The 26,549-nt window shown below is 46.6% G+C and overlaps 1 protein-coding gene across 13 annotated transcripts in view; it reads right to left on the reverse strand.

Moving 5' to 3' along the window:
- The window catches only part of LOC144754523 (cyclin-dependent kinase 11B-like), a 431,279-nt gene that overhangs the window by 290,337 nt on the left and 114,393 nt on the right, over positions 1-26,549 (reverse strand). For all 13 annotated transcript variants that reach the window (XM_078642437.1, XM_078642431.1, XM_078642429.1 and 10 more), the window contains one exon: positions 17,156-17,284. In XM_078642437.1, the coding sequence (XP_078498563.1) occupies positions 17,156-17,284 (129 nt within the window). The remainder of the gene's footprint in view (positions 1-17,155; positions 17,285-26,549) is intronic.

Consider the following 26,549-nt stretch of genomic DNA (forward strand, 5'->3'; position numbering starts at 1 on the left):
TGGCAGACCATGGTGTACTGGACTAACATGTCTAACCTCACGAACGCCCTAGGAAAGCAGAACCCCTGTTTCTCAGATGTTGTGGTGACTATGAAAGCCTAACCTTAACACAATTAAGGCCACTTGGTACTACATATCGAATACTAGCATTCAGCACTGTTGTGCATAATGTTCTGAAAAGGACTGTTCTAAACCGACTATAAGGCTAGAAATGTGAAATTATTAAAAAGCCAGAGTAAATAAAGGTTACAATAGTTGTTTTCTCTTTTAGTAGAGTGGAAAGGTCGACTGGGCTCTGTGGGTCCTAGGGTCTTGTGGTTGTCCATCTCACCAGTTGAGGTGCAATAACAGGACAGCTGGACCACTCAGGAAGTGGGTCTTGAGGTCCCGCGATGGCGGTTAGGTCTAAGGGTGGAAGGAGTCCAGACTTGACTTTCAGGGATCTGTTTGAGGCAAGGGGTCCACCGGTACCCTGGGTATTAGTAATGTGGGGCTCCGGCCTGACCTGATGTCCTCTCACTTGGTGGGAGGACAGATCTGACCATCAGGGGCACAGGTAGCTCTTCCTGGGGGGCTGCTGCGTCTGCCCGGGGAGCGGCAACTCAGTGAACCAAACTGAGTCTCTGGTGCCTGTGGCCAGCAAAGGAGCAGCTCCTCGACTCCATGGGAGTTTGCTGGCAATTTGCGATGTGCTGACTGTTTCCTGGGGTTCTTGGAAGATGTTTAACTGCAGGATGGGTCACTGGTCACAACTGTCTACACTGGTGCAGGCAGGGAGGTCTTAGCACCAGAAGTCCACAGGAAATCTTCAGTTCTCGCTTTTCTAGTGGCTCTTCTTTGTCCTTTTCTTCAGGATCCATCAAATCTGAGTTGCTTTCATCAGGGGTGCCTCCTAAATATTCAATTTAGGGGTGTTAAGGGGATTGACATGCAGTAGCTACTAACCTTTAGGGTGTCAACAACCACTATATGACCACTTCCTGTGGGAAGTGGGCATAACCCTGACCCAGTGACCCTAATTCCGCCAAAACTAAGTTGATGGAATTCTAAGCTTTGTGTTTGCATCAGGCAGCCCACCTTATAAGTAGAACTAGCCTGATGACGGAACACACCTCCTGGCTAGCTAATTTTTCCACCTGTCTTGGTGCCGAATGGGCCCAGGGCAGGGGGTAGCATTTCTCTTGTCTGGGGAAGACAAAAAGGCAGGAGAGTCCCTTGAAACATATGTAAAATGTGGTGTTTTTATTAGCATGCCACCTAGCACATGGTTGAAAGCAACAAGTCATGTCTGGACTTTAGTTATGAAAGACCGTCCAGAGACACTGTACAGCACCGATCAGAGGTGTCTCCTCCGTTTTGTTTTAATGAGCTGTAGCACTGTGGTACCTAGATCCCAGTACAATAGCCGAAATCACCATCACATTTGCCTGCCAGGTGGGAGTGCAGCATCAATATATTGCTTGATGCCTTTGCATACTGATCCATTTAGAGCGTACAACCATTTTAGGACAGACAACAGGTTATGTCTAATTGGGTTATTTACAGGGTTTGAAGCTCCTTTTCGTTTTAAGTGTAATGGCATGCCCTGGAAGTCAAGCTTACTTCTTCTCTGAAACAAAAAGCCTTAAATGGGTAGCTGCTTCGCCTCTCAAGATTCATGACATTTACCACACTCAACAATGGCAATAAATAGCCTTTCACCCTCTGCACAGCTGAATACTTACAATTTAGAAATAGTTTTGAAGTTGGGTTTTGCCTGAAATTAAAAGCAGCCTGTATGCTTACTGTGAGTCAGCTACAGCTCATGTTCGTTTTGGACAGTGTGGCAGGAGGAAGAAAGGTCCCCTATGAGTAAATAATAACATGACTGACTGCTGGTTTGCTGAATCATTGCCGCAGCCCTTAGCTGATCCACTAAGGCCAACAAGAGTCCACTGGCTGTGGAGTGGTGCATTAAATTCCACTACTCAGCATTTAGGCTGCTCTCATGAGCGCCTTCGCCGTGGAGTTGTTTAAAGGGTAACTTTTTAGGGCAACTGAAGTGACCGAGTAGGTAGGACTTGCTGCAGGTAAGACTGCTCACTGTCAAGCTGTGTGCTCAGGAGAAGCTAATACCCACAATATCAATGATATTTTATTGGATGAGTCACCCACTTTGTTTTCCTTGACATAACGAATAGTTTCTTACCTGTCGGTGTAGTTTTGCAGCTTGAAAGATCTTTCTGGATTCACTATGCTGTGCATTATTCCGCAATCTGGTGGTCCGGAATCGTAGTCTTTTCTCTCTTTTCCTTTTTTTTTTGTAGCCCAGGTGGGCGTCGAAGCTCCCACCCTTGGGCACCATCTTCGGATTCTTTTTTTCTCGTGTTTGTTCTGTTACCAAAGTTATGGCAATGTTCCACTAAGTTATTTACCACTTTTTAACCATCCAACGTTTGTTTTTCACGTATTGTCCTTGTTTTCACCCCCTTTCCCTCTCCAGCCTCATCTTTCTTGCGGAGGTGGGTGGGTTCGCTAGTGAATCCAGAAAGATCTTGCAAGCTGCAAAACTACACCGACAGGTAAGAAACTATTCGTTTTGCAGCGTGAATCTTTCTGGATTCACTATGCTGTGCATAGAATTTGTAGCGGTTTTGTTACGTTTGTTGCGGATGGGTGGAAGATGAGCGTTGGTTGTTGAATATATGTTGATGCACTCTTTGTCCTACTTGTGCTTCCTTGTTCATTTGTATATCCACGCAGTAGTGCTTAGTGAACGTGTGCACTGAAGCCCATGTTGCCGCCAGGCATATGTCCTGAATTGGTGTGTTGGCCAGAAAGGCGATTGTTGCCCCTTTCTTTCTTGTCGAGTGGGCCTGTGCCCCTCCTGTTAGTTCCTGCCCTGCTTGCTTGTGGCAGAATAGTATCGTTTGTGCGATCCATCGAGCGATGGTGTTTTTTGTCACTGGTCTACCCAGGAAGCTGTTTGCGAAGGACACGAAGAACTGCTTCGTCTTCCTGTGGTCCTTTGTCCTTTCTATGTAGTGCATCACTACCCTTCTTGCGTCTAGGGTGTGGAGCGCCATCTCCGCGCTTGTTGTGGGCTTTTGGAAGAAGCTCGGTATCTGTATACTCTGATTCATATGGAAACGTTACACCACCTTTGTCATGAAGTGTGGGTCCGTTCTCATTACGACCCTGTCACTGTGTATCTGTATATAGGGTTCTTGCAAGGTTAGTGCTTGGCGCTCGCTTACCCTGAGTAGCGAGGTGATTGCTACCAGGAAGGCCGCTTTCATTGTTAGCATTTGTAGTGTTGCCTTGTGGATTGGCTCGAAAGGTGCTTTCATGAGCTCTGTCAGTACCACATTGAGGTTCCATGCCGGCGGTGGCATCCTTTTAGCTCCCTCCAAGAATCTTTTCACTACTTGAGATGTAAAGAAGCTTCTCCCTTTTTCTCCTCTTGTGTATGCCACAATCGCTGCCAGATGTACCCTCAGCGAGGATGAGCTTAGCTTGGCTTTTATTAGGTGTGTGAGGTATTTTAGCACCATTGATTCCTTAGTCAGCTTTCTCTGGAGTTTTTTCTTGCAACACCATTGAGTGAATCTTTTCCACTTTTCCCCATAGCACTTGCGTGTGCTGGGCCTCCTTGTCTCTCGCAGCACCTATAGGGTGCTCTCTGGTAATTTCAGATGTGCGAACTCTAAGTCCTCAGGAGCCAAGCTGATAGGCTGGGGCCCTCCGGCTCTGGGTGTAGAACTTCTCCGTTTTCCATGGAGAGTAGGTCTTTTCTTTTTGAGAACTTGTGGGGTGGACCCTGTGCCATCTCCATTATCTGTGAGTACCAGGTCTGCCTGGCCCATTGTGGTGCCACCAGGATGAGAGTCATGTTGCTCGTCATACATTTGTTGAGAACCCTGGGAATCAGTGGTATCGGGGGAAAAGCGTAGGCAAATGTCTTTGACCAGCTTATCCATAGGGCATTCCAAAGTACTGGCATTTTGCATTCTGGCGTATTGCAAACAGGTCTATTGTCGGAGTGCCCCACCTCCTGAATAGTCTCTCTGTTTCCTGTATGTTGAGTTCCCACTCGTAGGATGCTGAAGTCTGCCTGCTGAGCCAATCTGCTTCTACATTGTCCTTCCCTGGCAGGTGTATGGCTAGCAGGTCTATTTTGAGTGGTATTACCAATCTCCAGATCTCCTGTGCCAAGTTTGACAGAGGGAATGATTGTGTTCCCCCCTGCTTGTTGATGTAAAACATCGTTGTGGTGTTGTCTGTCTGTATCAGCACCTTCTGGTTGTACAGCTGTTTCTGAAAGGCCTCGAGGGCAAGCAACACTGTTTTCAGCTCCAGGTAATTGATGTGTTTGACCGCATCCCCTGGGCTCCACAGAACCCTCACTCTGAGCCTGTTCATGTGTGCGCCCCATCCCTTCTGGGATGCGTCTGTGGTGATGGTCACTGTTGGGTCCAGTGGCAATAGAGGCTTCCCTATTGTTATCCTTTCTTTGGTCCACCACTTCATTTCTTCCTGTACCTTGTGCGTTACAACCACTAGATCCTCTCAACTTCCTGTAGCTTGTGACCATTGCTGTTGCAGCAACTCTTGGAGTGGTCTCATCTGCAGGTGTACATTGGGGACCAGGTGTATGCATGACGCCATCATTCCCAAGATCTTGCTCACTGTCCTCACTGTCAGAGCTCGCCCCTTCTGGTAGTGACGTTTCTCCCTCAGTAGACCCTGCATTGGACGGTGTTGATTTGAGCTCCCAGGAAGATCTTCACTTGCACCGTTTCCATCCAGCATTTTCCCCAGTGTATGGAGAATCCCAGGCTTGCTAGCATTCTTGTGACCTGTTCTGCATGATCTTTGCATGTCCTGTAAGAGCTTGCCTTTACGAGCCAGTTGTCTAGGTAGGGGTACACGTGTATCCCCTCTCTTCGCAGATGTGCGGCCACTGCTGCGAGGCATTTGGTGAATACCCTTGGTGCGGACTTTAGACCGAATGCCAGGGTTGTGAATTGGTAGTGATCCTGGTTTACTGTGAATCTTAGCATGTGCTTGTGCTGCCTGTTCATGGGGATGTGCAGGTACGCATCTTTGAGGTCTATGGTGGACAAGAAGTCCCCAACCTTTATCTGTGGGATGACCTCTTGCAGGGACGTCATCTTGAATTTTTGAGTCTTTACATATGTGTTTAAGAAACGTGGATCCAGGATGGGTCTTAGGCTTTCGTCCACTTTTGGCACCAGGACGTAGTTTGAGTGCACTCCCCTGTTCCGTTCTTTGAATGGGACCGCTTCGATGGCCTCTTTGAGGAGGAGTTCTTGAGCTTCCTCTTGGAGCAATTGCAGCTCCCTTCCCGAGTGCTCTCTTTTCTTTGGCTTTCTGTTTGGTGGTCTCTTTTCCAACTCTATGCAGTATCCGACTGTATGATGTTGAGTATCCACTTGTCTGTGGTTATTTTCCTCCACTCTCTGAGAAAAAATCTCAGCCTGCCTCCTACTGGTGTTAGATGTTCATTTGTGTCTTGTCCGTGTAGCCCTCTCCTCTTTGCTTTTCTGTGCTCTTCCCTCGGAGGGTTTGAGTGGGTGAGCATCTTTTCCTGTGTGAAGTCACTTCGAGGGGGGTTGTTCACCGCCTCTCCTTCTCTGGCCCTGTCCATTTCCTCTCCCGCGAAAGGACTGGCCCTGTTCTGGTAGTTCCAGTTTTGTTTCTGCTGGCCCTGGTGACCTTGCTTGTCACTCTGTTGACCCTGGTGGAACGCCTGGTGTGGTTGTCCTTGCTGGTTTCCACCCCTTCCGTTCGGCCTCCACGTAGGAGTGCCTCTTCTCATCCCCCTGAATTGCAGGGCCCCCATGGACCTTACCACTCGTTGTCTTTCTTCAGTTGGGTGAGTTTCTTATCAACTGGGGCTCCGAACAGTGTTTCTCCATTGAAAGGGGTGTTCAGGATGTTGTTTTGAACCTCTGACTTGAAGCCTGAGATCCTGAGACAGGCTTGCCTTCTCTCTGTGATTCCTATAGCCATCAGCCTGCTGGATGATTCTTCCCCGTCCAAGGCTGTCTTCAGGCACGAGTTTGCGATGCTTTTCCCCTCTTCCACGAGGTAAGCGGCTCTCTGCTGGTGTTCCTCTGGGAGGTGCTTGAGCAATTGGTTCATCTCGTCCCAATGCTGGTACTGGTGCCTGTGCAGAAGGGCGTTGGAGTTTGCCATCCTCCAGTGCATTGCTGTGTTTCTCTCAATTTTTCTGCCTGTTAGGTCCATCCTCCTGGTTTCCTTGTCAGGAGGTGGCCCAGATGTTGTTGGGACGTTGGCCCTTCTGGCCGTTGCGGCTATAATTGAGTCTGCTGAAACTGTCCCCTGGATGTAAGGGGGGGTCCTGGGAGGAGAACTTGTACTTTTTCTCCGTCCTTGGTGTGACTGACCTGCAGGCTGGTTCTTTGAACGCCTCTTTGCCTTGTTCCATAATACTCTTCAGCATGGGCAGGAAGTGGCTTTTTGTCTCTGTGGGGAGCAAGGTTTCCAGCAGGAAATCTGCCTTATCCTTTTCCTCCTCCAATTTGACTCCATTAGCTGCTGCAGCCTTCTTGACGACCTCGTAGTAGGCCCCAATGTCATCTGGCGGCGAAGGCTTCGAGGGGTATGTCTCCACAGCCTCCTCCGGGTTTTCGGCCTCGATGTCCTGCCAATCCAGGTCTTGAGCCATCGAGGATCCCGAGTCGTAGCTCGAACACGGGTCCCCATAATCACCCTCTGTGTAATAGAGGTCCTCTTCTTCTCCCTGCTCCGAGGGCTCCGGAGTTTTCGGTGGCTCTTCGGCGTCGAACTCCTCGCGTTCTTCTATCTCTTTGAGGACCGTCGTGGGCTTCGAGGGGATCCTGAAGCTTTTCATTTTGTCTTCGAAGTCCTTCTTCCTCTGGATGAGGTTCTCCATCTCGGCCTCGAGCCTTCTTTTCTTTTTCTCCATCTGTGCAGCGTGATCGGCGTCGAGCGTGACGGCCGCCCTCTTCGACGGCCCCGTCGACGTCAAAATGGCTCTCGGCTCCTTCTCCTTCGAAGTCGAGGATCCCTTTTCGGGAGCTTGCTTCGACGACCTTGCTTTTTCGCTGGTCTTCGCCGCCTGGGAGTCCTCGAAGGATCAGCTGGGCTGTTTTTCGGGGACCGCAGCTTCGGTCATCTAAGCTTTCGACGCCGGTGCTCCCTTCGAGGTCCTAGACTCTGATTTTCGAGAGTCAGCCTCAGGTTTTCGAGGCCGTCGAGGGTTTCGGAGTCGTAGACTCTCCTACCTTGTCTGACGATTTCTTATCGGTCTCTGCGACCGTGGAGTCAACTTGACCTTCGGCGATGTTGTCCTCATCGCCGGTGGAGAGGCCCAGATCGTACAGCGACAGGATCTTGCCCTTGCCCTGCAACTGCGAGTAGCCTGGCGGCGCCGCAATTCTTAAAGTGTGCCGTTTGGGCAGAGGGCGGTAACCACGAGTCCACAGAATCCCTACTTCCGGCAGGACGCGGTCTAGTCGTCCGCCGGAAGGAAGGGTATTTAGCCACTCATGCACCGGACGCGCAGCGGACGAGCGCAGCGGACGAGCGCAGCGGGCGCGCCACATGCGCGCCGAAGGTGCGCCTAAGGCAAGCCCGTCTGCGCCCGTCCGCGGCCGATCGGGGACTGGGGCCAGAACCCCTGTTGGATCTGGGTCACTCTTGGGCTATACTCGGCAACAGCTGATTGATTTACGTACAACGGTCAACCCACAGTGTAATCATGGACTGGATCCCAGTAAGGGGGATGCAGTAAGGGTCTGCAAGTACTGTGGTATCAGGTTGAATGGCGATACCAGAGTAGGAGGCACCACCAAGGAAGTTATCTGTGCGTTGCTTAATTGTAGGTCTATAAAAAAGCACAACATGGAAGTGCGGGACCTACTGCTGGATAACAATCTAGACATTCTTTTTGCAACAGAGACCTGGCTCGATGGGGATTCGGACCCTGAAATACTAGAGGCCCTGCCCCAGGGATATGGTATTTGTAGGCAGGACAGAGCCCGTGGAAGGGGGGCGGGATTGCATTGATCCACAGGGACAATATTATCTGCACTATGGAGCCTGCTAGTATAGCGGGTAGTGAGACAGGGGCGTTCTCTATAACAGTGTCCAGTAATATGATTATTAAAGGCCTACAGATTTATAGACCCCGGGCGGGAGCAGCAAGTTTGTGGAGAGCTTAATATGCAATTTGTTATCCCCTGCTATGAGATATGACAAATTCCTCTTACTAGGTGATCTCAATATGCATTTCGATGATGGATCTAACATGGCGGCCCAAGAGGTACTATTATTCAACAACTAAAGAGTGACTAACAGTTAGTGTGCTGTGCAAAATATGAAAACAAGAAGGACAACTCTATTGGTAAAAGGAACAACTCTATTGGTAAAAAGAACCCTCACTCACCCTAGTGGTGACATGCTTCATCATGGGGTTCCCACGAGGGAGACCGAATGTCCCCCCCGTGTGCTTCAATGCCTGCAATTGCAGCGGAGGTGGTTTGTTCTGAAACAATGAGATTGTGCTCAGTGATGTGAGTGCAAATTTAAAAGATCGCAGCAGTACCTAGAAAAACTTTATTAATGGGCAAGCTGGTCACATTAAAAACAAGTGGGGACTATGTGGTGATTTTGTTGGAAATCACTGTGTCCTAAAAAAAGGTCGACATGTTTCTGCTGTTACGTGCCACATTCGGCTCAGCTTTCATCAGGACCATAAAGTGAAATCCCCCGGGGGGTCCGTGCTCACTAAGGCACGTCCACTCCGTGAGGATATGTATGTGAAAAAAGTATTTTGAAAAGGTTTTTGTATTCAAAAACTCACGGTTTTGCACCGTATCGGTGAACTCCTAGAAGTCACCAGGAGCCCATTCTGTAAAAAACAAATTTAAACAAAACAGTCAATTAGTATACATAGTATGCCAAGTGGCCCAAGAGGTATGCCAAGAGCTGTCGACCATGCAATTGACATTACAGTCGGCGCTACCTACTCATCGGTTAGGTCATCAATTGGATCCACTTTTTTGTAATTGGGAGGGCATTAAGGCCGAGCTCCCTGTCCCGATGGTTTGGACTGACCACTACTTGGTACCTTTTTGCTTTAAATTCATGGAGGGCAGCAATCCGGGGAAAGGAAGGGATACTAAAAAGAAACAGAGGAAGTGGGCTAAATTTCTTTAGACACTTTTTGTGCCAGTCTAAAACAGGGGGGGCCCCCTGATGGGCTAGGTATCACTATTGATGAAGCTTGCGCTGCTCTTGACAAACGTATTGAGACTGCCATAGATCAGACTGCCCCCTGGTCGAGGAACGGCCCAGTGCGCCGCACTAAATCAGCTGCCTGGTTTAATGCTGAATTGAAAGAAGCTAAGTCAGCATGTAAACACATGGAAAGAGCCTGGAGAAAGGGCTATCTTCCGGAGGTGGGTAAGGCGTATAAAGATAGCCTCAGAGGCTATCACGCCTTGATTAGGAAAACCCGCTCGATCTACTATACTGATCGTATCGATAAGGCAGAGTGTTCGACTAAGGAACTCTTTGTAGTCTATAAGGAGATATCATTGCTGGCTTCAAGAAGCGAACAAGTTGATTCCTCTGCACAAATATGTAACCAGATTGCGGATTTCTTCTATAAGAAAGTGCAAGATATTTATACCACCGTTCCTAGTGAGGCCAGGATTGGCCTCAGCGGTGATTCGCCAATGGAAGGTGCTATTTTGGAGAAAGATAGCATCAGTACTTTCTCGGTCCCGGATGAGGCTATGCTAATAGCAGTAGCGAGGGGGGTCAAATCTGGCTCCCCCAGGGATCCGGCTCCTGCCAAGATTTTGAGCGGCAGCGTGGAAGTACTGGCACCTTATGTTAAACATCTTTTAGCTCTGTCATTCGAATCTGGCAGGGTGCCGAACACATGGTAGCAGGCTGTTGTACTCCCACTTAAGAAAAAGCCGCAAATCAGCATAACTCAACTTAGTAATCTGCGCCCGATCTCCCTCCTCCCCAACTTCTCTAAAATAGCAGAAAAGCTGGCTAACCATCAATTGACGGCTCACATCGAGGCGCACAGGCTTTACCATCCCTCCCAGGCTGGCTTTCGTGCCCATCACTCCACCGAATCTGCCCTTCTCTTTTCCACAGAGGCACTGAGGAAACATGTAGATGAGGGTCAGACAGCAGCGCTGATTCTTCTCGATCTCAGCGCTGCGTTCGACACTGTAGCTCACCACACCTTGCTACAGTGTCTGAGGAAAAGTGGAGTGACTGGGAGAGTCTGGTCATGGTTGGAATCTTTCCTCCATGACCGCAGCTTCTATGTGGAACAGGGTGCTTATAGGTCAGAGGTTCATGACCTAAAGCAGGGTGTTCCCCAGGGCTCCAGCCTCAGCCCTACCCTGTTCAATTTGTACGTAGCACCGGTGGCTGCTATTACTGAGCAGTATGGGATAGAGGTGGTAACTTATGCTGATGATACTAAGCTGGTTGTGGCTTTGTCGCAGCCAGCTGAGCATGCCGCCAGCAGATTCGCATCCTGCCATCAAGATCTGGCAGGTTGGATGGCCAAAAACTGTCTCAGATTGAACGGGGACAAAACCGAGGTGCTTATTGTTGGCAAGTCCCCCTCGGTTTGGACCTCTGCCTGGTGGCCTCAGGCTTTGGGCCCATTACCTGTCCCCAAGGACCAAGTGAAGAACTTGGGCATGTGGATAGATTCCAAAATGTCCTATGATTATCATACTCGGCGTGTCGCAGGGACGTATTTTGGAATCCTCCGCAGTCTAAGAAGGACACTTGACCTACTCCCAGCGTCCGCCAGAAGAGCCCTGGTCCATGCCTTGGTTACTTCTAGGCTGGACTACGGGAATGTTCTCTATCTGGGAGCTAACGCGAGCTGCATCTTAAGACTGCAGCATATCCAGAACGCAGCCGCGCGACTGGTGCTACAGCTTCCCAGGAGAGCCTCCTCATAAAGAGCCTTGGAGACACTGCATTGGCTCCCTATCAGGGAACGTATAGAGTTCAAAGCACTTTGTGTCAGTCACAGGATCGCCCATGGCAGGGGCCCGGGCTTCCTGCGTAATCTGCTTTTTCCTTACAAGCCCACCCGGCTCCTGCGCTCGATGGGCGCTGGCTTGTTTTCGGTCCCTAGAATCAATAAGGCAAGAATGGGAGGGCGCTCCTTCCGTTTCTTAGCCGCACGGAGATGGAACTCCCTCCCCATACAAGCTCCATGTGGAACCCTCGGAGATGCTGTTCCGGAAGGAGCTGAAAACTCTCTTGTTTCCGAAGCCTTAACTTACCGGCACAGGACTAGTCTCGGTCCATCTGTCCAGGCTGCTGCTCAGTCTTTGATAGCGCGGGGACACACTGGCAAGTGTAACCAGGAGCTTTAAAAGTTCAGAATTATTATTTTATTATTTTATCGTGTGGTGAGCTATCCTCTATTTCTTTCGAATCCTCAGCGTCTTCGGCGTGAAGACTGAGCAGGCGTTGCAGTCCTTTTTCCCGTGGTCGATAGGCAGACAGAGGTTGCAGACCGGGTGCTGGTCTCTCTGCGCGTACTTGTGGTGGCAATTACGTCAGAATTTAAATGGGGTGTTGTCCATTACTGCGCTCAGGGGGCCCCCTGTGTGCGCATTCTCCGTCGGACGAAGATCTCTAGGTTCCTCTCCTTCTTAGTCGTCCCTGCTCTGATGATCTTCTTCTCCTGGTCTTCTCGAGTTTTTTTCCTGAAGAAATTCGCTTATTTTCTCCTTTTTCTCCTCCAAAACTTCTGGAGCTTCACGCGACGATCCAGACCCAACGGCGGAAAAAAGAATCTGAAGATGGCGTCCAAGGGTGGGAGCTTCCGCAGGAAGCGTGCTGACGTCACGGAAGGTACACCAAATGGTGGGACGTCGAGGCCTACCTGGGCTACAAAAAAAAACAAGCATTTACAATGCAATAGGTCTCCCAGTATTAAAGTTTGAGCTATTGGCATTGTATATTACAATGTGTTACATTAATTTGTTATCAAACTCTGAATTGTTGTATAAAGATGATTTGTGTCACGTGACTTCCCTACCATCTCCTGCATGGCCTGCTGCCTGCAATGTCGTAATGCAAGAGGATGTTCCTGAAAGAACTTTACAATCTACTTCAGCAAATGTGACTTTGCCTATTCACTGAATCAACAGGTGTGAATGAAAAACTCCGACTCATAGCTTCACAATAAAGTTAACAGTAACGCCAGGGCTGTAGCAAGCACCCCCACCTGCAGAGACACGCTTTGAAGTGGTGGGCGGCGGGCAGCTGGCTCTCAGTCACTCACGCCTTCTCTATGAAACTGGCTGACAAGTGACCCAGACTTTGTTATTTCTCACGAGACGTCTTATTTCCTTTTTGCACAAATTACACAGAGTGCCGAGGAGTAATGGTATTAAAGAAAACAGGAAGCGGAACATCTGAGCAGCTGCTTACACCAAGAGAGTTCCTCTACAGATGTTCCAAATGTTTTCAACGTAATCCCTTCTAAACAGTTCCCTTGGGAATTGTTTTATGCAGCTCATGCAAAATGTGTACTCTGCCAGCGGCAGAAAAAGTGAAAAATACATGCATGGGCGCTGTTAAATGTCATCTCATCTGGGGCCGAGTCTTGAAGGTGTGCGCTAGGGACGGACGCAGCTGGGCGCCTCATTTAAGCGCTTTCACTGTCATGTGTACCTTTAACTCGGAATTTCTCAAAGATTGTGGATAAGCTGCATTGCCCACAGTTCGGAAACAGTGAGCATTATTGCTTCTCTGTTTCCCAGCGTTGCTGCCTGCAGCTCGTGTACTGTGAGAAACTCATAGTTAAATGCATGTACCTTGGAGAACGGAAGAGCAGCCCTCGCCGTGCTCTGCTCCATCGCTGCTGTTCATGCTACCAGCCTATCTTGAATACCACTTTTCTTTCAATTGTGTTCACCCCTTGCGTCTCTCTCTGCACCAGTCACACATACAGTAGTGTCGGTGTCACACATACAGTAGTGTCGGCCCCGTCTCTCAGTATACTGTCATACATTTTTTCAGGCTGTCTCCATAAGCATTGCCTCGCTCACTGTCTCTGTCTATTTTAGCCTCGCTCAGCATTCTCCCTTCTCTGTCCATCCCCCCGTTGTCTAGCTGCCTCTCTTCTCTCTCTGTGTCTCTTTGTATGTCTGCCCATCTTCCTCTAGCCTTTCCTGCCTCCCGTTCTCTCCACTACACCCTTTTTGTCTCTATGGTCACAGCTGTATGACGTTATGTTTTATATGTCCCTGTCAGCTTGCGTGCCTCACCCTGTCCTTGCCACTGCCCAGGTAAATCAAACCTTCCAAAATAAACGAAACCGTGTGTTTCCTGTCCCCCCTGCAAGGGGACATATTCTATGTGTCTCCGTCCGAGCCCTCAGTCCTCCCCCGTTTTTGGGCGCTGCCTCTCCTGTGTGGTAGATTTTCCTGGGTAATTTGTGCTGGCATGGTTTGAATGAGTCTAGGTGAGCGGAAACACAAGCTGCGTTTTCTTTGCAGTGCATAAAATTATGAAACGTAACACATTTATTAACAGAGCGGTGTCATGCAGTGCAGCCCTGGTGAAAAGCAAAACATGCTAGAGGGTACTTTAAATCAATCATAGCCCTTTCATTCCTAGTCGGCACAAGTGTCCACATTTGCAATACGCTGGAGAGCAGACCGTTCCAACTTTTGAATTTAAGAATTGGGGCATAGCACATTAGTTGCACTTGTTTTCCCCACATTCCAACTCGAGCAAACTCGGTTTTTACACCGTCTGCCCACGTAATTTGCGCCAGGTTTACCAGTGAGAATCATGGCGGCAAAGCCTGCAGGCACGCAGAGTTGGTTTCTTGATCTGGGTACACATGACTTGTTGCACTGAATCAGCAATTGTGCCGGACTAGGAATGAGGGCCTCTTCACGGAGTAAAACTATGATAATACGGAAAATGGATGGGCACATTATCTGACTTCTGTTTTAGCGCAGTTCGAGAAAGGCTGCATGGATTACATTACCTAACGTGGAGGTGAAGAACACTGGTTCTGATCCATTCCCAACATATGACCTACCACCAGCAGATATTGGCCGCCCAGCCAGCACTTCATCTCAGCGAACCTGCTCCTGTACTCCCCAGCTGGTCGTGTGCGCGTGAGGAAAACTACCGTGGGGCGGGACTTCCGTTTCCTGCTGGAAGCCGCGCCCACGGAGTGCCTGGCCAGGAGAGGAGCGGTGGCGGCTGAAGTCCGGAGTGGCGGTAAGTGGGGGGGGGCGCTCGGTGCACTTGTGGGTGTGTGTGTGCACGCGTGTGTGTATGCGACAGCGGGGGTAGGTTCTCTGTATGTGTGGGTGCGTGCGTGCATGGGCGCTTGCGTGTGTGTGTGTGTGTGTGTGTATGTGTGTGTGTGTGTGTGTGTGTGTGTATGCGTCTGTGTATGCGCATGCGTGTTTGGTGAAAGAGCTTCCCGGGAGACAGCAGCTGAGCGCGTTCGCGAGCGCGTGCCCCGCTCAAATAGCCTCCTTGAAGAGGCAATGCACGCGGCCAGGTGCTGTCTCCTGGGAAGCACAGTCAGCAACAAAAGATCTCCTGGCGGACACAGCGCTGACGTGCTGTTAAACGCCAGGAGACCTAAAAAAAGGAAAAGAGAGAAAAGACTACGATTCCGGACCCAACCACCAGATTGCGGAATAATGCACAGCATAGTAAATCAAGAAAAATTCACGCTGCAAAAACGTAGTTCTCTAATAACCATGGCTTAATTTTAAACAACATATTAACACCCTCTTAAAAAGCAGGCAAGGAGGTTGGGGGGAGACGGGGAGGCACGTGTGTATTCATACTGCTCTACATGCTCTGCAATGCAAGAACATCTCTCCTTCAAACTCCCAACAGTGAAATGTATATCAGGTTCTGATGTCACATGAGGCCCAGCAGTATTTTATCACCTATCTCTATCCAAAACTCCCTGCACCTTGGACATAACTTCCACATACAACACAGGATTCTACACACAAAGCTGGTGACAGTATGGATTTTGTCCTTTAATTTAGCTCCCTTAAATGCAGAGATGATACAAGGGTAATTGTCTGACCATATATTAATTACATTCTAAATTAACAATGCTTTGAAGAATATTTCAGCAACAGCCCAGTCAACATCTAAGTATCCACCCATCTATGATTAGCCTGTGCCTCTACTCTTTTTTGGATACTTTCTAAGATAAGTGAACACAAAATGTTCTAATCCTCTTAAAAAGAAAAATGACACATGCAACACAGTTCTCTATCAATCTACTAACTCTAAAACATAAAAGTTTGGAAAGAAATTGGCATACATAGAAGTTAGCAACCCACTACTTCTAGCACTTACATGGACACAATGTAGAGCTCATTAGCAAACTATGGTCTGCGGTGTAGACTATGCAAGCGGTAGTTAAATTCTTCTAGATCTGGGTACTGATGAAACGGACAACATAGCTAAATTCTTCTGCTGGTGGGTGGCTGGCTGTATACAGCTGGTCAGAGACCACTCAAGGGGTGATAGGCATTCAGGAGGCACCTCTGGGGTGCCCTCTGGGTACATGGTACGATAAAACCCACTATGACAACAGTGTGAATTTATTGAAAGTAGTAGTTTGGTACCAAACACTCCTATATTCAGTAAAGCCATTATGGTGCTGTGGAACTCAAGTTGTCGAGTTCCTAGCCCATGGACTACGGCTTTACTGTCACTTATAATATTGGGATATGGTGCCCAATATTGTAGGGGCATATCTGCTCAGGCAGATAATGCCCTCACCTGTAGTATAGTGCACCATGCCTTAGGGCTGTGAGGCCTACTAGAGGGGCGACTTACCTATGCTGCCAGGCAGTGTTAGCTGCCATGGCACCCAGACAGGGTGCCATGTCGACTTTGTGGTTTTCTCCCTCTTAAGGGCATGCAGGCTGCAGTGGCATGGTCCCAGTGAGGGGGGTCCCAAATTACCCTCTTCATCTCTCAGGCACTAGGTACCCAGGGTATCAGTTACTAGAGATTTACAGGGGGCAGAAGTACCAATTGGGAATTAGCTTTGGGGAAGGAGCACTGGTACAGGGCACCTGGTTGGTAGGGACCCTTTGCACTACATTTAAAACCACATCAAAACCAGGTTAAAAAGTTGGGGGCTAACCAAGCAAAAGAAGTACTTTTTCACAGATAACATAGGGTAGATTAGACACATTAGATTAGACACATTAGATTAGACACATTAGATTAGACACATTAGATTAGACACATTAGATTAGACACATTAGATTAGACACATTAGATTAGACACATTAGCTAGATACATTAGCTAGATACATTAGCTAGATAGAACTTAGGTTCCTTTGTACATACAGTCAGTGGAAAGCTGTGTATGCCCAGAAGTGTGTTCCATTTACAATATGGGATTGGAACCAAGCTGTACCTGACTAAAGAAGTCCAAATAGGCTCAAACAGTCAGGGGGTAGCTTGTTTTCGGGTTCTGAGAGAACTTGGCTTGACACCTTGGACTAGACTGTTCCTAATGGAGCAGGACCAATGCTGATTGTCACATGGCATGATCTAATCCGATGTGGCATGGTGGGCAAAATAAAAATGGACTGGTATATTGCCCGAGTAATTATCATTGCCTGAGATAAATTCCACCAATCACCTTTTTGTATTCTTTTTGGCATATACAGTGTTCTCATTCTCCAACCATCACAGTGATATTTACTAGAATACGATTCACTGGTAAAACTTGGAGGGTATCCCTCTCAAATCCTACGTTTCTATCCAGCTCGTTTCCCTGGAGAATTAAAATACTGTATGTCAATCAGCAGGAGTTCGTAAGTGTGTAGTAAACATATATACTCGGTATATAAAAAAAACTTAAGTGTGGTCTTTCCATAAATACAACACTAATTTTACTCTAACAGTAGAATATTAATGTACAATGTATGCATTTAGTCTCATAACTGTGAGTACTGGGGTTAATCAATTAAAATACATCTTTAATGCATCAAAACCTTCTATAATACAATCTTCGTCATTAACAAACAAATGGCCACCAAGACACTTTAGCATTATGTTAGTTAAAATAGCAGCACCCTACCGGGTTTCTTGAGGTCTCCTTTATCAACATGAGGCTTCGCCTGTTGCAAAGGGTTCGACTGCGATAGTTTTATCTTTACTTTGTCTCCTGGTCCAGGTTCCTCCCTGGCTGTTCTGTGGTGACTGGCAACTAGCAAAACACAACATAAGAAATAAAATAAAAATATTGGGTTGTTGGGGGGGGGGGGGGGGGATATGGGATACAAGATTAAAGTTAAATAAACTCTAAATAACTAGAGGCTTTAAATATTAGTTCTGCAACATAGCCCATTTCACCATTTTGGCTTAAATTTCTACAACACTTAGTCCATTACTTTCTATTGCAGGACACTAAATAAATTCAGTAAAACTGGATGCATCCATTCCGCTAAGTTTTAACAAACCACGAGTCAGGTGAAAGTCTGGCTAAAACACAATACACTGCCTACTTGTGAGACAATCTGATTTTTCAAAACCTTGGAGGCCACATTCAAACAAACAAAAAATACAGGAGTGAACAAAGAAATTAAAACAAAATATTGTTGCAATAATTTATGTATTGAACTTTTTAAATAGTGACCGGGCTTGCATAAAAATGTTTTGGTCCTGAAGCACCACTTCTAGAGATGCCCATTTAATAGAATCCTGGATCCCAAAGGCCTCCATTATCTCAGTCTTGTACAAGTATAATATTCCTCAAACAATGTGGAGTAATATCAAATTCCATTAGAGGATACTGGAGTATACAAGTTTAAAAGGTCCAGATATGACCCTTGCAAAAGGCACACTGCTCCAACACAGCAACATGCTGGCATGTCTATGTAGGCGTAAGGAGACCAAGAACTGGGGTGAGGGATAAGTTAGGCAGTACTTAAACCTACATGTTCTAGGACTGTTTAATAAAACTGGCACATTAGGCAAGGTCAGGATAGGTTTTGCTTTCAAATTACCATTACGCCTTAAAAGTCTACTGCTTGAATAAAGGAAAAGGTAAATGTGTTAAACGTGCAGCACAAAAATGAGTGCAATGGAAGTGGAATGTGCATGTTGCCGCCATAGGAGCATGGCAAAAGAAAGTACATATAACTGCAGAGAAGTGGCGAGAAAAAAGTTATTAGTGTAATTTGAATCTAACATGGATCTCATTTAGCATACACTTGAGATAGATGTCTTTAATTCAGTCCAGTATTCAAGCAAGGGCTGTACACACAGTATTTCTCCCCTCCTCGAAGATGTGCTCTTTCCTTTTCACTTTTTGTTGCTTCAGTTCATCCTACCCCTTGCATGTCAGCCTAGGCCCCAAAAATAAATCTGCATTTTTGCCACTGCAATATCTCAAATAGAAGGAGTCCTTTTATGACGGCATGTGCAATCCTAAAGCTCTGGAGAAACGTTTTCTGGTTCAGGAGGAGGGTTTAAGTCATTTGGGCTGTATCCAAGATTTGAACATTTATTGCCTGGTTTTTGATTCATTAGGAGTTTTAAATGTAGCTTTCGGTGTGAAGGAGAAAGAAGTTTCAATAGACATTACCTCAATTCCTGTACTCCAGCCATGGGATCCTATGACAATTGGAAACTTTAACATGTTTATAAGGGGATGGCAACTGTTAAGAACGACAAAACAAGGTAGCCTGTGGACTATGCTTCTTGCAATAAACACTTTGTGGTGTTCAGCTGTCGGATATTTGCTGTAACTGGCAAAAGCAGATGGCCCTTCCTCATGACTTATGGACTTGGAGTCGCCGAACACAGCTCACCACACAAATCACTTTTAATATGTGGCATTCAAAATTGTGTCCAAGCTAAAGAGAAGTGCAGCCTAAAATTGTTCCTTGGAGAGAATTGCTATAACGCTTACATACAAAAACACAATGCTAGAGAGATTGGAACAGAGTAGGCAAAAAATACTAATTGCCAAAACATTTTACGAGTGTCCATCCTAGCAGCTTATAGTATTTAGGCCTCAATACACACACAAGTTACTCATTAGAAAATGAAGTAGTTGTAGGCCAAAGAAGAAAAATTAACCACGTCAGTCAAGGGACCCGTGGCATGCGTAACAAACTGAGGCCCATGGAACGCTACAGGACTCCAAGAATCCAATAATCTAAAGCATATGGTCCAGGGAAAGAAAAAAAAAAAAAAAAAGAAATCAGAGAAATGTTTGAAGGATGCTTGCCTGAGGAAACACTCAGCTGAGGCCCCAACCATGTTTACAATAGTAGAGTAAAAAGAAATAAGGAATATGGCGCATGCAGGGCTCAATCGGTGCAAACGGTCTGTTCATGAGCTTTCATTAGACCTCAAGCATCACCCCGAAAAATTTTGAAAATACAATGTTGGCATACATAAAACAGTATTCAGGGCAGCAGATCTTTTTTCGCTATAGGAAGAAAACACTACCCTAGATGTCATTGTATGTAATAGTCCATAGATCAATTGTTACCTACTAAGCAAATTCTACCCAAACATGTTTGTAAAATCATGACTGCAGAACCTCCAATGTCAGGCCTTGTAGGCAACTGAGTTTATGCCCAAGAAATAGTGATTAGTATTCATAATGTTCTGGCCTATCAATTTCCGCCTCACCCTAAACCCAAGCAGATCAATTAAGCCAAGTCATTAGCCAGCATATCTCTTATAGGGCCTAAATATCGAAAGTCTGGGCCTGAATTGCTTAAACCCATTAGACAAACACCAGCTTAATTTTTTGACCCAGAAACACAAACAGCTTAGAGAAAAGCATCATGTACGCAATTAGTTTCAGTGCTAGTAAGTTCTATTGCTTCCCATACCAGAGAAGCCATTTAAAGTACATGTGCTGGACACTGGTAAAAACGAGTGCCCCAGCTACATGATGGCATCACTGAAGCTAGAGATGTTTGGTATCAAATATCTAATATGAATAAGCCCACACTGATTCCAGTGTTGGACGTATTAATGCATGCACCCAGAGGGCACCCTTAGAAACCCACCAGCTACTAGTGTATTCATGGACTGGTTTTAGCCAGACTGCCACCCCAGACGTGTTTCTGACCCACAAGGGTGAGGGCCTATGCTCTCAGGAGATAAGGAACAAAGTCTGCTTGGGCAGAGGGTGTTTACACCCTCTCCCACAGAATGAACTGCAAATTAGCATGCCAAGGCAGGGACCTTCAAAGAGCTTAAAGCCTTTGAAATGCAAATCTAGCTTTTCTCTCAGGAGATGATGCCAAACCTCCCACCCCTCTTCCCTTGACCAGGGCCCATTTGGCACCTGGACAAGGTGGGAACATTAGTAGTCAGAAAGGTGTGTTCACCTTCTGGCTAGTTTCACCCCTAAGGTGAGCTACCTGAAGTGAAGACGAAATTTCAGTGTCTGCCTTCTTGGTGATGGTAAATTTAGGAACTCTGGGACAGAGTTATGCCCTCTTCCCAAAGGACCTGGCCATATAGGGGGCATAGTGACTCCAGGGGTAGGTAGCCCATTGGTTACTCCCCTACACTCCCCTAAATTCAGCATTTTAGGGCAGCGCCTAGCACCAGGAAATCAGATCCTGCGAATCAAAAGTAGAAGGACCGAAGAGCAGCAAAAAGCAAGAAGAGAAGAAGCAGCAACTGACTTGGCGCCAATCCCGACTGCGACAATTGCACTAAAGTCACCTCACTCAGCGAGCTTCTGACCCCCAAAGCCTGGGATGACTGTTAGCACTTCTCCAGAGACTCAGAAACTCCTGTGGAGCAGCGGAGCGGTTACCCTGCATTCTCCATGTACCAAAGACCAAACTGTGAAGGATCCGGACGACAAAGACCAAACACCTGAAAGCACCAGTCCACCTGAGCCGCTTAGCCCAAGCTTAAGTGGGCCAATGGTGCCAGAGTGGTCCCCCGGCCCTCCAGAGACAAAGCCCAATTTGAACTTGCCCACTGTGGACTCCCCCACGCCACCTGTGGCCTTTATTTGCAGGCCACTTTCACCACAAGTGCTCCCAGTGACAGAAGCCCAACACCTAAAGACCGCTCTGCAACGGTCAGCCCTGGGCTGTGGAGAAGAGGACCAACTAGTGTCCTTACACCACTAAGCATTGTGAGGCCTGGGCACCCCTGTTGGTTCAGCCCGACTGGACTCCCAATCCAAACCTGCAGCCTCTTTTTACACAGACTGATCCCTATAGACTAACATTGGGCACCCTACACTGTATGGCACCACTGCACATAGCCGCCTTAGTCCGGCCTGCGGTGAACTGCTGGTGCTGCCTTGGACCTTGCCCCATACTCGCCTTAAGTCTAGGAGATGGGTCTTGTAAGGCACTCTACTCTACCTGTATGCCATATTTGTTTTTCCTATCCTGAAACGTACATTTAGAAGGGACTGGGAGCTTATCGCCTGGAAATATACTAGAGATTGGCTTATCCTAAGTAGTAATATTGCGAAAAGGGTAGCGGATACTCTATTGACAGAGATCATGGGGAACGAACAAGAGTTGAAAACAAGTTATCCATAGCAACATATAAGAAAAAACTAGAGGAAACCAAGAGTGAACTAGGGGAATACAAAGAATACTTAATGCAATCTAAATTCAACAAATTACAAAAAGATCTCAAACGCTTCTCTAAGGGGGAGAGTGTACCCATACACGACGGAGGAGTAGATACAACAAACAACTACAAATGAAGAAAGGTTTCCAAGGGGGGAGAAGTGAGGGGGAACACTGGAAGCTCTAGCAGCGATAACCGTGATCATGAGTACAGACCCAAGAGAAGAGGCAGAGTTAGGGGTTTCTATCAGAGACCACGCCCTATGTACATACCCATGTTTTCTGGACACCGAGGTCAGGGATATGGATGGCCCACAATGTACGGATTGTAAAGGCCCCCCCCCCCCACCTTTTTTAGGGCGAGGCAGATGGAGGGGCAGGAGAAAGCTAAGAGGAGCACAAACACCACAGTGGGAGGACCAATAGCAACGGGTGACCAGGAGGATGTCACAGGACTTTGTCCCGGGAACAAGCAAGAAATGACATTGGTCATGAACGTGACAGACCTCATTCCTACAGAACAACAAGAAAGGGTCTTGAACAAGGGTCTGGGGTTTGTCCCCAAAATTTAAGGAATGTTTTTCAACTGAGACGAGAACTAGCGGCAGTCTTCAGGAAGAGAAAAATTGAAAGTATTCTTTGAGGTCAAGGAAGAAAATCGAACGAGGAAAGGGTACACCACCTTTAGGCCCAAATCCAATTTCACCACCCAAATCATGGCTCTCCCCCTAGAGGTGGCTACATTTCAACAGGCAGTTCTAATGAAGTTGAGGAGCTGAACAAGAGGGAGACCAATCCATTCAGAAACCTCTCCTGATTGGAAAGGGAGGCTTTGGAACAACAAACAGAATGACAACCTGATCATCAAACTGGCAGATGAGGGAGGGGCTTTAAACCTCCAGACTAACACAACCTATGAAAACGAATGATATGGATAGAAGAAACTACAGCATCCTGACTCTGGATCCCACTCCTCAAATAAGAAAGGAAATTAGCATTTTTGTGGTAGAAGCAGTGAAAGGTGACTGGATATTAGAGCAGGAAGGGGTTTCCCATATAAAGAAAATACAGCTATCCCATATTTCTACACAGTGCCAAATGTCATAAACCCATGAGACCCCCTCCAGGGAGACCAATAGAATCAGGCATACTTGAAGGACATGAGAAATGTATTGAACATTGTCAAAGATAAGGATTTTGATCCAACTAAGGAACACCTGGTAGGTTTAGATATTGAATCTCTCTATTCGAATAGCCGACAGTGAGAAACACAGAGTGGTGGTGGACTTACTGTATACACAAGAAGAGTCACACAGAACCCCAAGATCTTTCATACTGAACCTAGCAGAAAATAGCACTGACTAAAAATGTCTTTGAATTCCAGGAAGCCCTCTACCTGCAAACCCATGGTACATCTGTAGGGAGGCGCATTTGCGCCTAGACTGGCAGGGATGTATGTGGCAGCCTTTGAGCAGGAGTGTATCTTTACCCATGATAGTCCCTGGATGGGCCAGATAAAACTCTGGGGCAGATTCATAGACTATGTTCTCCTTATTTGGCGTGGAGATATGCATACAATTAATGATTTCCTACACTGGTTAAATAAGCGCAACTCCTTACTACACGTAACGTCCACCATCACACAAACTGAACTACCATTTCTGGATCTGGTGATCGTAGTGAGTAACGGAAAACTGATACACAGGTTTATCACAAACCTACGAACAGAAATGGGCTCCTATCATTTAAAAGCTTCCACCCTAAGTCCCTAGGGAAAACCTACTGGTCGTACAGTGCCTTCGTTTCGGGATAAATGCTTAAATAGACTAACTATTAATGAGACCACATGCACGGATCACTGAGAAAAATGACAAACAACAATAGGTGTGTATTTACTGAACCAAAAGAACAGGGGTATACTCATCAGGTTTTGGAACCTAGGTAAATGTGAACAGATCAGCAATGTGACACCTCCTTTGTAATAGATTTCCAACATTAGATGAAACAATATACAAATTGTTTATAGAAACCATATCATTTAAACTCCGGTTTCTGCCTATAACCAGAGTAGAGCACCCGTGCAATAGGGAGATGAATCCCACAATGAGAGCAGCAGCCATGTGGAGGATATAAGGGCAGTGAAAATATGGAATATTTGGTTGCCACCACTCAAATAATTTTTGACACAAACAAAATATATAAAAGAGGGACAAGGAATATACAATAAAATAAAATAGAAATACAGAACAACTTTTTATTGGCAGTACTGGGCATATTGTCAGGTGATAAAGAATTATTTGACAAAGCTGTTTTTTAGATTTGATATAAGGACTGGTGAAATGGACATGCCCATCTACACGCCGATGGGTTCGATTTCACTGTGGTAAAAACATCTAACTACTGAGTTATGCATCCAATATGGCAGAGAAACAATGACAGCAGCAGGGAAAACACCCTACGCAACCAGACAGACGCTCTGATCACGTGGTCACAAAACGTGATCAGATGATGGTAATTAGAACATACAAAAGGAGGGCGCGGGCAAAGGGCCGGCACCTCCACTGGTGAAACAGCGGCCTCACCTTGATAAGTAAGGAGAGGAGGGCTGGGGTCTAATGATTGAGGACAAAAGATGCTGAAACATAGGATTCTTGTGGACAGGCACAACTAGAATGTTGACGCGTTCACTAGAACTGTTTCACTCACGGGTAATGACATTGCCCGGAGAGGTTAGAACAACTATATCCCTTCTCCTATATAACTAGTGTGTGAATTCAGGGAGGCACCCTCGCTCCCACACCTTTATGAGCAGTAACTGTGAAACTCAGTAAGATTTACTATCCGGGTGTTTCACCATACTAATGATGTATTCCATTTTACACGGGAACTTGTTTCATGGGGCCTCTCTTCTCATTTGCAATAATAACGGATTGTAGCACAGTGGAACACTGGTTAGCAGAGCCACCTAGGGGTACGTTCGCTGGGTGACAAATTAGCCGGATCCAGAATTGGGTAACATATAAGGAAAAAATATAGGAATAGCATGATTATGATTTGATTGGACAACTGTGTTGAGGTCCAAGAAAGAAAGCAGACTCCAAAGCAGGTAAGAACAAGGACCTTTATTCTGATCATCCGCTCTCCTCAGTTCGGGTCTCAACATTCTATCATGAACTCTCCAGGGAAGGTTCTAAAGGAGCAGGAAGGGAAGGGGAGGGGAAGAGGAGGGCGGAATGTACCACAAAAGGGAAAATATACCAAACTACAATAAGATTACAACACATCTCCTCATATAGGGGAAACAAAAAGTAAGATGAAGCAAGTTCTAGGAAATGTCCACGAGTCTATCATTGCTCCAAGTTTTGTCCATTTTCCAGGCGAACAACGTTCTTGCCAGCCTTTTCCACTTGTAGGGGAGCATAGTACTTACTCGACCCGGGTTGCACATGAGTGGCTTTCTTGAAAACCACTGGGGTATCTGCCTTGTAATCGTGACCCTTGACTCCCTGCTTTTTGTCATACCAACTCTTAGATTTTCGTTGGTGTAGAAAAATGTTCTCCTAACACTGGTCAGTCATTATTTGGTGTGATATGCCCAAATACACTCATCGGGAATCTTCCACATTGAATCCATTGGTGATGGCCAATTGAATGTGATCTTTCACCGTGCAATTCACCCTCTCTACCAGACCATCCGTTTTCGGACAATAGAGTGCAGTTTTCTCATGCCTTATGTTTAACCCACTCAAGAATTCCTTCATTGTCTCAGAAGTGAATTGCACTACATTGTCAGTTACGAGGGTGGCTGGTATGCCTTCATAGACAAAAATGTTCTTTAAGAAAGAGATGAGATTGCTAGTCGTAGTGGATGGCGTAAACTTGAAATTGACCCAATGGTAGGTGTAATCAACGAGGATAAACATGAACTTTTTCTGGGGAGCCAGGGCCTCCATTGGACCAATTATGTCCATGGCCATCTTGGTCCATGGCATCCGGAACATCAACAGGGGATAAAGGAGCTTTATGAAGGACTTTGCTTTTGTCGCTTTTAGCACAGCTGGTGCATCTTTGAGTTTGATCATTGAATCCATTTTTGGAAACCAAAAGCAACTTCTGACTTTGTTTTTCGTGAGGCTCCAGCCTAAATGTCCTTCATGGGCCAGGTCGATTATTTTGTTCCTCAACTCCACGTGTGGAATGACTTTTCCACCACGATGTATCCGACAGGACATGAGATATAGATCATACCTTACCGCCCAATAATCTTTGATTGCATCTGGGACCTCAGAAAGACATTTAGGCCATCCCTTGATGATGAAGTCTTATAGAACCTCCATGACTTTGTCTTTCTTCATGCTCTCGTCCCATTCATCTTTTGTTAGTGAAGGGAGATGCAGGGAAAAAATGGGAACATCTAACGGTGCCTCGCTATGATTGACCGAGAGGGAAGATCTGGATAGATAGTCCGCAATCACATTCTCAGGACCTGGTAGGTATTCTACCTTAAAGCAGTAATTTTCTAGGCCCAGGACCAATTTGTTGATCCGTGGAGACATTATTTTTATGCATGTTTGGATGAAAACATGAAAGTTAACGGCTTGTGGTCAGTGCGTATGACAAATTTTATGCCACACAAGAAGAATTTAAAATGGTGCACTGCCGAGAAGCATGCCAACGCTTCCCTCTTGATGCCGGAGTAGTTCCGTTCTGAGGAACTGAGGGACAGGGATGCAAATGCTATGACTGTTTCTTCACCCTCTCCTTTTTGTGAGAGCATGGCTCCTAACCCTTTGCCAGATACATCTGTCGTTAGTAAAGTTTTTCTCCTAGGGTCAAATGTTCCTAAGGCCGGCAAATCCAAAATTCGTTGTTTTATTGTCTCAACCATTTCATTGTGTT

The sequence above is a fragment of the Lissotriton helveticus genome, chromosome 5_1 (assembly GCF_964261635.1).
Source record: "Lissotriton helveticus chromosome 5_1, aLisHel1.1, whole genome shotgun sequence".
NCBI lineage: Eukaryota > Metazoa > Chordata > Amphibia > Caudata > Salamandridae > Lissotriton > Lissotriton helveticus.